Source organism: Monodelphis domestica, chromosome 4, assembly GCF_027887165.1.
Source record: "Monodelphis domestica isolate mMonDom1 chromosome 4, mMonDom1.pri, whole genome shotgun sequence".
Lineage (NCBI taxonomy): Eukaryota > Metazoa > Chordata > Mammalia > Didelphimorphia > Didelphidae > Monodelphis > Monodelphis domestica.
This window is the reverse complement of record NC_077230.1, coordinates 313,437,356-313,449,690: the sequence shown is the minus strand read 5'-3', so window position 1 is coordinate 313,449,690 and position 12,335 is coordinate 313,437,356. Positions and strand designations below refer to the sequence as shown.

Below are 12,335 nucleotides of genomic sequence, written 5' to 3'. Positions count from 1 at the left end.
AAGATTTAGAAATGAGTTAGGAAATTCCATTGAGATTCCCTTGCCAAGAGAGAAAGTACAAATTTTCAACAGGAACTAGGATGGAAGAACCAAGTGAACTTACTGACAAAAGAAGTTTCTCCCAGGTAACCTCTGCGTTTGAGGACAATATCAAGAAATTTGGAGTCTTCATTGACCAGGTAGTACTCTTTTTCAAAGGAGATCCATGCCCAATTCAGATGAAAATGTTGGTTTGTCAACTTATTTCCTCCTAGAAGATAGAATTTTAATGTCAAAATGGTATCCTTTTCTGCCCACATATTCCTTAGATGTCAAATAATAAGCATACACTCAGAATCACCATGATTTGGCATGAGAATGGCATGAAATGTTGTACTTACAAAGAAATCTAAACTAGTTTCAGGCTTACAGAATGTGAAAATTCATTGTATAAACTTGCTATATGGTTCTAAATGGCCTGCCTTACAGAATTCTTTGGTTCTCTTAACTAATGTATTTTGGTGTATACTCTGCCCTACAAAGTCATTTACCATGGGGTTACCCAGTAAATGTGGTATTTGTTAACCAATGACTAGGTTTTATTTGTTGTAGCTCTGTTTTTCCCCTTTGCTTCATCTGAGCTCTAATTGTTCATTTCTTAAAAACAAGAAGATTATCTCAAAAAAGCATAAACAAGTCCATTTGTAAAAAAAAACCTAGGAAAGCTGGAGCTGTATGTTCTTCTGATAAGAAAAAGAGGAAAGAGAAACTGAGACATTTTTCAATATGTTTGATTGGAAATGAAATAGCCATTGTCATTTTTTCTTCAGATTTATAAATTAAAATAACACTTTGGCATTTATCTTGATATTCTGAGTATTATTACTACTATGATAGAAAATTATCATTTCATTTTATATGTATGGAAAGAGAGATTTCTCTCGCTTTCCTTCTCTATATGAAATTTTAAAGAAATTGCTACCTTCTTCAATATGATTCTATTTACATCTGGGAAATGACATTTATTTCCAGTAGAAGAAATTTCCAGTTTTTCATGAAAATCAATGGGACAAAAATTGATAAAAAAAGATACTAAAATAATAGCAATAACTTAAGTAACACATATTTTCTGTAAAGTAAAATATAAGTAAGGAATACATCTTTATGTTTTGTTGTTAATGCCTTTGAATGAAGTTTCTAATTTTTCCCCCTTTATAGTAGAATATTGTGACCAAACAGAAAGCCTGTAACAGCAGAACTGAATCCCACGTTGTTATAGGAATAGAGAAAATGGTGGTTACTCAGTGTATATGTCACTAAAAGGGGCCACTGCCCCAGGGTAGGACAGAAATGGAAAGAATTAAGTTCAGCCAGGGCACAAGCAAGCATATTGCCAATTACTTTTCAACTCTATAACCAATTTAATAAATCATAATTACAGATTGGATTTATATTCAGTAAAATTATCAAGGTATGTACTTATACAGGTTATATGTTTCCATCACTAAGAATGAAGTCGCCATTAAAAGTATAATTTGGATCTCTTGTGGGAGGGGGGTTGGGGTGAGAGAACTCCCGGTGTCCACTGGAATAATCATTTTTTGGTTGCATCTCTAATTGTTGCTCAAATGGGAAATAGAAATGAAATATTTTCAGAGGAATGTTTCTGTATTTCACATAAATAGTTTTTTAAATGAAATATATAAGCAAATAAACAATTATGCTTATGAACATATATGTTTATAATATAAATTCAAACATCTATGATTTTATAGAAATATACACCTTCAAAAGCCTTTCAAATTGAGTGACAAGATATTCATGAAACATCTGTGTTGGAGCTGGAATCTACTCATGTAAACACATGCCTAGTGTAATGGCTAGACAGCTTCCTCAGAGTCAATAAAACTTGGACTCAAATCCTGCCTCTGACACTCATTGGCTCTGGAACCCTGGGTGAGGTATTTAGCTTCTCAGTGTCCCAGAAAACTCTCTAATACTTTAAATTGAAAAATGGTGACTGATTTGCATTGGCAGAGGCAGTTTTATCACAGATAGTTCATCACCTAGAAGAAATTTCAGGTCTGTTATCCCCTTTCCCATATTTGAATAATAAAATGCTATAGAGGTAGAATTTTAATTGCCTTCTTTTGTTTTTCCCTAGGGCAGCATGGTTATTATCCCTTTATTTTCTGAAGTCATAGCTAAAACTTCAAACTATTTGTGTGAAAGGAATGAGTGAAGTCAAGGAAAGAGAGGGCAGAAAAGAGAGAGAGAGAAAAAAAGAGAGAGGGGAAAAGTGAGAGAGACGGGAGTGGGAAGAGGGAGCAAGGAAAGGTAAGTACTAGAAGGGATTCTACTCTGATGTCTACAAAACACTTCTAATTTACCCTCATTCCCCTCTTTAACCAGGTAAGGCACCATATTGCCATGAGTGCTTAATTCCTCACTAGGGGATGCTGAAGAGCAAGTTATACTTGAAGACTGATTGAAGGGACCCTTTGTAACTTCTTAGAAAACTACAAAACATTAAAAGATGTTTTGAATGAGATGGAACTCTTCTGTTCTTTAGTTTAATTATAACCTCTTATAATATCCTTTCTCTTCAGTTCTTCCTATAGTGTTCCTTTGGGCACACAGGCATGTCTTCATTTTTTTCTAAAGTGCTGGGGAAATAAGACTCTCTTTCCCCACCTTTCTAGCCAAATGGAGCTAGTCCTCTACAGAAGGAGAGAAAATATGTGTGTTCTCTGTAATGTGAAAGCTACTGTGCTTGATAAATGAATGGAAAAATGGTTATCTGATGATCACACTCCACACACAGTACTTCTTCTTACAATTCTCTTTGAACTGTTTCAGAGAAAGGTGAGGTTGGTTAAGAACATAGCTGTGACCAGTGATTTCTTTCTGAAATGGGCTTTAAAATGGAAAGATTTGGGAGATATGTTTTCAATCCTTCTTTCCCTGTAGCTTGAATTTGCCATTAGCTCATTATAGAAAAGAAATCACATTTGGGGGACAGAAATGGCCAAAGTATCTCACAAATAACAACAGCAAAAAAAATCAGAAGAGAAACAAAAGGAATGAGTACTGTCTGGGTAAAAATCAAAGCAATTATTCATCCTTCAAAGCCTAACTAAAATGTCAATTTTCCTGATTCCTACAAATCAGAATTTTTTCCTTACTTCTACCTAACAAAATGTTTTGTTTGTATCTATTTTCTGAATTTATGCTATCCTAATTTGTGTTGTATTTGTATTTACACCTATACCATATGCTAACTTGAGGAAGTAAGGGAGGAAAGAAGTATTTATGAAGCATTTGCTGTATAAATATTATTTATTTTATCCTTGTAACAACTCTGTAGATATTATTGTACTCATTTTAGGTAGCATATGATACTCATTAGGTATATATTATGATCCTCATTTTACATTTTAAAAAACTGAGGCAGTCAGAGGTTAAATAACTAACCCAGGGTCACATAGGTAGCAAGTATCTAAGGCTGGATTTGAGCCTGGAAAGTGCTGTCAACTACAACAATGTCTTGTATGTAATAGCCTCTTCGAACAAATTCACAAAATTTGTATTTGTTAAAATTATGTTCATCTTATACTTCCTGTATCATAATATTCACATATATATATGTATATATGCAATAGATTTCTCCAGCAAGCCTCCATAACTCCATTGTCTCTTCCTTAGCACTGTCAGACAGTATTCACTGAACATTTGTCATTTTTTCTGCTCAAAAGTCTAAAGGAGCCCTGTTAACCTACATAATCAAGTCTAGATGCATCTGTATGGTTTTCAGGCTGTTTATAATGAGGCCCAAATCAGTTTTAATTTTGTTTCCCATTCCTCCTTAACTCCAACTTTACCCTTCCAATCCGAAAAAACAGACATTTAATGCCAGACATACCAAGATCTTTGGATACCAAAACAACAGCTGCAACAAAACCAAGTGAAAATAGTTCCCACCTTCAAAAAATTCCCATTCTATGGGAATGGGATGATGATGGAGACAACCTATATAAATAGGCACATATAAAATACATACCCTAGAGAAGAAAGGTATTCTTATAGGGAAAAATAGAGGTACTTGGAGGAATCAGGGAAGATCTCTTATAGGAAGTGATGCAGAGGTGAGGGGGAAGAACATGCCAAGCAAAGGGGAAAAGAAGTCAAAGGCATGGAGATGGGAGATGGGGTCATTTGTGTCATTTGTGAGAAGCATCAAGTTGATCAGTACAGCTGGATTTTAAGGTACATGGAGACATAGAGTAAGAGATCTCTACAGGAAATTCAGTTTGAAAAATCAGTTGATAATATAGAGTTAAAACTCAGGAAAGGGACTAAGATTAGATATGTACATTAGATCTCTCTATCATTTGTGGAGTTGGAAACAGAATCCATGGAGCTAATTAAACACCTAATGAGAGAGTAAAGAAAGTTAAGAAAAAGTGGAAAGGTCAAAGTTTTGGTAGGGCACCTTTATTTGTGGGCATAACTTGAAATTCTAGAAAGGAAATTGAGAATGAAAAGTTAGACAAGTAAGAAGAAGAGATAAGAGTCTTGAAAAACTAGAGCAGGGAATATCAAATTGGAGAAACTGAACAACAGTCTCATGCAACCAAGAGATCAAGACAGATAAGGATTGAGAAAAATGTCATTAGATTTTACAAGTAAGAGATAATTTGGTAACTTTCAATGATGTGGTCAGAATCCAGAGTAAAGAGGATTTAGAAAAGAGAAGGGTGAGAAGGGTGAGAGAATGTGAAGATGTCAAATCTACACAACTTTTTAAAGGAAGTTAACTGAGAATAGAGGCAGCTAGATGATTCCATGAAGAGAATAGAGGGCCTGTAGTCATGAAGACATGACTTCAAATCTAGCCTTAAACACATATTATCTGTGTGACCTGGGCAAGTCATATAACCTCCATTTGCTTTATTCCACTGGAAAATAAAATGGCAAATCATTCCAATGTCCTTGCTAATAAAACTGCAGGGAGAATATGGTCCACAGAGTTGGACATGACTGAACAACAAGCTGAGACAGAACATGAATCTCTTTTCATTTCACCTATCCCCTAGAGTTCTTCTTGTCTGACATTCTTATTTTATAGATGAGAATACAGGTTCAGAGGTTTGAGACTTTCTAGAGGTCATATAGGTAGAAAGTGGCAGGCTAGATTCTAATCCAGATCCTCTGTTTCTAAGTCTACTACTGTCCATTACACCTTGTTGTCATCCAATACATCAGCACATTCCACACTCCCACCCCAGATCAATCTTGTCCTTGGAAAGCCTTTTTCTTTGTAACTTTCTTATTTTTAATTACTTTTCATTTTAAATCCCTAGAATTAATTTGAGTTAAAATAATTTGGCATCAGAGAAATCAAGTTCAAATTCTGACTTTTCCCCTAACTACCTGATTATGATTCAGGAGCAAATGACAATCTCTCAGAACCTTATATTCCTCATTTATAAAATAAGGTGACTGAACTAGATTATTCTGAAAGTCCCTTTCAATGCTAAATCTATGATCCTATTAGTCTGACTCTAAAACTCACTGGTGGTATAATCATGGATGAGATAGTTTCTTTTTTTCAGTCTCAATTTCCCAATTTGTAAAATGGCATTAGAGTTATTGTGAGTCAAGTTTTTTGTAAGGCACTAATCTGCTTTGTAGTTTGCTCATCTCTAGTCCACAGGCTATATGTGGTAGAATGCCAAGCACCTAAGATTTGGAGTTGGGAGATCTGAATTCAAATCTAATTATCAGCACTCATGACTGTGGGCAAATTGGGAAAAATAATATTTAAAATAAGAAGAAAGGAAAGAAGCATTTATGAAGTATTTACTGTGCATTAGAAACTATATGCTAAACATTAGAGATACAAATATATAAGCAAGAAGAAAGATATTTCCTGCCCTCAAAGAAAAAGCACACAAAAGAAGCCAGAAGGGGAAGAGAGAATAAGATACTTGTTGGACAGATTGATTTTACAATCTAGCAAGTAACAGGGTCAGTTACAGAGTCAAGGAGAATGAAGGAAGGCTGGTCTGGACTCTTCCATAAAATGAGGAGAAATTGATAATGGGAGAAGAGATGAGGAGGACTGGTAGGCTAGCTCAGGGTTAAGAAACCTAAAATCAGTTCCATGATAAGCCGAAAATAGAGAAGGGATGATTTTTCAGTCTAAAAAGTTAGGAATAGGGCAGATAGGGATATCACCAGCTTTGTTAACCTATATAAATATTTATTTTTGTGGAGAAGTTCCATGGAGACTGGAACAGCCTCCAGGAAGTGATGCAGAGCGAGAGGAGCAGAACCAGGAGAACATTGTACACAGAGACTAATACACTGTGGTATAATCGAACGTAATGGACTTCTCCATTAGTGGGGGTGTAATGTCCCTGAACAACTTGCAGGGATCCAGGAGAAAAAAACACCATTCATAAGCAAAGGATAAACTATGGGAGTGGAAACACCGAGAAAAAGCAACTGCCTGAATACAGAGGTTGAGGGGACATGACAGAGGATAGACTCTAAATGAACACTCTAATGCAAATACTATCAACAAAGCAATGGGTTCAAATCAAGAAAACATCTAATGCCCAGTGGACTTACGCGTCGGCTATGGGGGGTGGGGGGGAGGGAAAAGAAAATGATCTATGTCTTTAACGAATAATACTTGGAAATGATCAAATAAAATATATTTAAAAAAATAAATAAATATTTATTTTTGTTTTCTTCCCTGGCTATACTTTTTCCTTAGCTTTTCTAAGTACTGGTACTGTGTCCTTAAGTATATGTATAGCTAGAGATAGCATACCTCTCACTTTCCAACTCCCACATGGCTTGGAGTCTGGGTCTAATGGGCTGTTTCACTTGGTGATGGAAAGAAGAGAGTGGTGGCACCAAAACAAAGTGGAATCAACTGAAGTTTAGACAAGTGAAGTTAAGCATAATTAACACTGCCTAACCTACTACCATAACATAGTCCAGATTTAAGCATTCAAGATCTACACTTTCCAGATCCCATCTCAGGCACTCACCAAGCCCAGAAAATTGTACTCTAACAAAAAAAAAGACAAAAAACACAAAACACAACTTCTTTAAGTGAACATATGCACTTGTGTTGTCTATGATGTTTTTCTTTAGTTCAGGCTTCAATCATAACCCTAGAAGTTATGTAAATATTCCACAGATCATAAATCAATGACCTTTCTCCCTCCTCAGTCCACATCCTAGATGACTATCTGTAACACAAATACAAGACAAGGAAACTCCTAGAGAGACCTAAGATTAAACAAAAGGATTGATAGTAAAGATTAAAAAAGTATTTAAAACTTTAGTGTCTGCATCTTATTGTAAAATATACTCAATCTTCCTCTAATATTGTTCTTTCTGGTCTTAGTAATCAGAACATACTGAATAATTTAACAGAATTTAACCCATTGTTAACAGTTGGGAAGTTTATGAACAACAGTTATTGTGCTATGCTTTAAAACAATAATGTCATCAAGGCTCTTGACATGCCCAGTAGTTATTGCTTCTAATTGAAGTGGCCCTCAAAATTTAATTTTAAGCTCAAATTTATTTTTTTAAAAGAAGCATTACAATATAGGTGAATAGGGTTAGAGATAGCTAGAGGGCACTCAGTTTGAAATGTCCAATAGCCAATTAATAATGTGGAATTGGAAGTCAGGAAAGAGACTAAACATGGATATGTAGAGGATATTTTTATATCATCTGCTTGGAGATGAAAATTGTACCCATGGGAACTAATGAGATCATCAAGTGAGAGCGTAAGGCACATTTAAATAGTTACTATGTGTTTGGAGTTAAAATGACTTAGGTTCATGTCTTACCTCTGACCCATAATGGCTGTGTGATCCTGTGATTTTCTGACTCTAGATCATCCACTTAACTTCTCAGTTCTTTGAGATATGTGTGTAAAAGTCATTTGTCTGTAATGGTAGAGGGAACTTTTGGGTGGTCAGCTCCATACCTCAACAAAATCACAAGTTTGAACCAAAATTTTTTCTTTGGAGTCTTTTCTCATTATTACCTGTACAGCTCAATTGTGTTTGTATTTTTTAATAGCCAGTAGCATGCCACAATCACCCTTCTTTAATGGTCTTAGCGACTTGTCCATTTTTATTGGTTAGTCATTTCAGTCATATGTGACTCTGAGATCCTGTTTGGGGTTTCCTTGGCAGAGATATTAGAATGGTTTGCCATTTTCTTCTCCAGCTCATTTTATAGATGATGAAACTGAAGCAAACAAATTAAATGATTAGCTCAGGGTCACACAGCTAGTAAGTTTCTGAGTTCATACTTGAACTCAGGAAGATGAGCCTTCCTGACTTTAGGCAACAATTCATAGTGCCAACTAGCTTTCTAACTTGTCCATAGGAACCTATGAAGATCTGAATATTTCCCAAGAAATCCAGATGACTTTCTCTTAAGTCTTTTCTTAATGAAAATTGCCTTAATTGGTTAGATGATCTGTGGCACAATTCTAAATTCATGGCTCTTCTCTTAAAGACTGAAAATTCTGGGAGACTGACTATCAGATCAGTGGGATTTTATTGTGTGAATGAGTATGGTCTTTGAATCAAGGAAATAGAATACTAAGCACTGGTGACTAGCCTGCTTGGTTTTTAGAGTATGAAATAGCAAGACACACTAGGGAAAAAAAAGTTAACTTGAGAAGCAATAATGCTCATTGAGATCTCAGCATTGACCACTGGCAATAACAAGAGTTAATACAAATATCACATCTGGAACTTTTAAAGACAGTCAATAAACATTCATTAAGAGCCTTCTATGAGCCAGACACTGTACTAAGTGTGCTAAGGCTACAAAGAAAGATAAAAACCAATCTTGGCTTTGAAGGGGCTCAGAGCCTATTGGGGTAGAGGATGGGGAGTTAATAGGCAAACACCATGGACAACCAAGTTACATACAAGATGAGTTGTTGATATTTACATATACTTCCAGAAAATTCCTATTCTGGTACTTCATATCATGGCATAGAGATGATCTGTGGTTCTCAGAGTCTCTGATAGTCAGACATAAATTATTTTAATCAATCAGTTAATATGTATTTATTAAGTAACTACTATGTGCCAAACACTGTTTTGCACAAAGGCAAAAATGAAAGTCTCTGAACCAAAGGAACTTACATTCTTTTGGGGCAAATAGCATGAATACATATAATCAAATATAAAATAGATGCAATTTTGAAAGGTTTTGAATAGGTACAAGCCTATTGCCTGATCACAGTTAAACTATGACTAAAGAGTTAGGTACTTCATGATGATTTTAATATATTAGTATAGATTATTTATTATGCATTATTATATTATGTATTGTATAATAACATGCCTATTAGATAACATTATAACATATTTATTATATCTGAAGTTAAAGATAAAACTGATTTTTTTTTGTTACCAAATCACAGGCATTTTCACACCACTCTATCCTAAAGCCTCTCATAATAAAATCTGATTTTTATGGATGTCTAATACAAAGGCTATATCTGACGTAATTGTCTACCACTTCACTAACATGAGGAAGAAAGTATTACCAGTTCTCTGGGATCAACTGATAGATTTTTTCAGCAATACAACTCACAGAGACCATCTACTAAGGCATTGAGAAGGTTTAATTCATTTATTGGTAAAGCCATTAATCCTTTATTTAATTCTAAAGTATGAACTTAATTCTGAGTGGAGTTAAATTTTACAAATTTTTCTGACTATATATGTCAAAACATAAGTGACCCCTAGTATAACATAAATATCTAGTATCTATGCAAAATCTATACAGATATCTATATTTGTATCTATCGTATCTGTATAAAATCACTTACAATCTTTGACAGCTTGACATGTATATTTTGTGAACTCTTTAGATCTACTGTGGATGGATGTTCACCTTTGAAGTATAGAATATTAATTATGACATGTCTAATCACCAAATTCTATATACACATATACATGCATATGTAATGAATGTAAATGATATATGTTTTAAGTGCCTTTTAAAAATATAACAACTAACAATAGTTAACATTTAAATAGTGTTTTATGGCATGAAGATATATTCCATTATCTCACAACAACGCTGTGAAATAGGTGTCACTCCCGTTTTAGATATGAAGAAACTGAGACCCAGAGAAATAAGTAATATGGCCATTATTGCATAGATAGTAAAGGTCAGAGGCTAGAGTTGAGTCTTGGAATCTTGGAGTCTATAAGATCATTATTGTGCTACGTCTTTCACAGAGATTGCTAGTCCTCTCTATGCAGAATTTTTCAACTGATAAACATCCAGAAATCTGCACTCTGTTTGGTCTAAGACAGAAACAAAAACATAGATTTAACCCTGAATGATATATGATCCATAGAAGACCTTTCTAGAATGGACAGAATGTGATGTATGATAAGCTATTCACAAAGTCTCATTAGAAACAAATTAAAGTGCTTAACTGATGTCATAAATCCACACAACAGGTGCCTGACAGCTGAAAACCACACTCCCAAATGCTTTGTCCCCAAACACTATCACTAAAAAGCCACAGAAATTTTGATGAAAAGACCTCTTTTGAACTTTTCCAGCTGGTGTAATGACTTCTTCATATCAGCCATGGGAATTCAATACCTTTTCAGAACAACAAAGAATCACAACCTCCAATTAACCCTCCCTAAAAACACTGGCTTGTTTGATTTCTCAGAAGATGAAGCACGCTTCTTAAACACAAAACTGGTGTGACAACTCTGGCTCGTGCTTGATTGAGGGTAATTCCAGGGTGCCCATTTAATTTCCAACAGGGACTTTCTGGAAAACAGTCCTTCAGGAACCAACAACTAGTTAAAATTTTCAAGTTCCTAGTTCCCTCTAATAGAACAAAAATGAATTGTAGGAGATTCAATGCTTGTCGATGTTCAGAATGATAGTAAAATTGGAAATGAATTTTGGTACTACCTTTAACATAAATGGTTTCCAATCAAATCTTACTCTGATGCCTCATGAATTGCTTGAATATGATCCTGGAATTCTCCAAGGCTATTTTAGTACAGTTCAGGATCAGGCAACTCATACCAAGGTGAAAAGACACCAGGACCAATGAGAGACCAGGAGATGTCTTTTTAATGATCATTTTTTAACAGGATCACCAGTTTGGCCATAAGGTTATAAATGTTTTGGCCATAGCAATTTAGGAAAACTATCTATTATGACACAGAGAAGACAGGTTCTGTGCCATTGGAGGGAAGGGAGTATTCCCTCTTCCACCTAAATCATACATAAAGAGGCTAAGACAAAAAAGAGAAGGCGAAAGACAAATGCTAAGGAAAATAGACATAGATACACCCAGAATGAGACTAACATATCTTCATTCAATAGTCATTGAGATAAGCCACTCCAACTCCCCAATCTGCAATTACACTAGCTGTTTTCTTTGCGTGGAATGCTCTTCCTTCTACACTCCTCATTTTGTCTTCTTTCACATTTCAGCCAAAGTCCTGCCTTCTACAAAAACCTTTCCTGATCCCTCTTAAGACTCCTGACTTCTCTCTATTGATAATCTCCAGGCTCTCCTGTATATATCTTGTTTAGATATAGTTGCGAACATGTTTTCTCCCCCTAAAATTGTGAGCTCTTTTTGGGAAGAGATATCCTTTGCTTTTCTTTGTATCTCTAGCACTTAGCATAGTGCCTGGCACATAGTAGGTCCTTAATAAATGGTTGCTGACTTGACTAAAGACTTATGAAGTCAATGATGCATTTTCAAAACCACAGACATAAATAAAGGCATTTTCCCATGATAAACATTCTATAAGATCTAGTTAATGCATATATTAGGGATTCCACAGCTCTGTCCTAGAAATAAAAAGATGCAATATATGTATATATACACATATATATTGAACATACACATATATAACTGTATATATGCATATATGTGTGCATATGCATATACTATCAGCATATATGCTATCTGCTATCTCACCTGTTAGAATGTAAAAACTCTTTTTGGGGAAGGACTATTCTATTTTATCTTTGTTTCTCCACCAGTTGATATGGTTATTGGTACATAACAATCTAAATAAAGGTTTGATTGATTTATTGTCTTAGATCATGAGCTAGTTAGTAGCATATCTCAGGTTATAGATATACTACTTTAAAAGGATTCAGGGAAGAAGTGGAAGGACATAGTGGAAGTAAGGCAGTTAAAGAGGTAAGGACACCTGTGTTCTTATCCTACCTTAAATGCTTACTCTCTGTGGCCTTAGGGAAGTCATTTAACTTTTCACAAGATTTTACTTTCCTCA

General features: G+C 35.0%; 1 protein-coding gene across 1 annotated transcript in view; it reads right to left on the bottom strand.

Annotated features, from left to right (window-relative positions):
- The window catches only part of FREM2 (FRAS1 related extracellular matrix 2), a 207,239-nt gene that overhangs the window by 112,917 nt on the left and 81,987 nt on the right, over positions 1-12,335 (bottom strand). Inside the window, exon 3 of the mRNA XM_007495371.3 lies at positions 104-250. Coding sequence (XP_007495433.2) covers positions 104-250 — 147 coding nt within the window. The remainder of the gene's footprint in view (positions 1-103; positions 251-12,335) is intronic.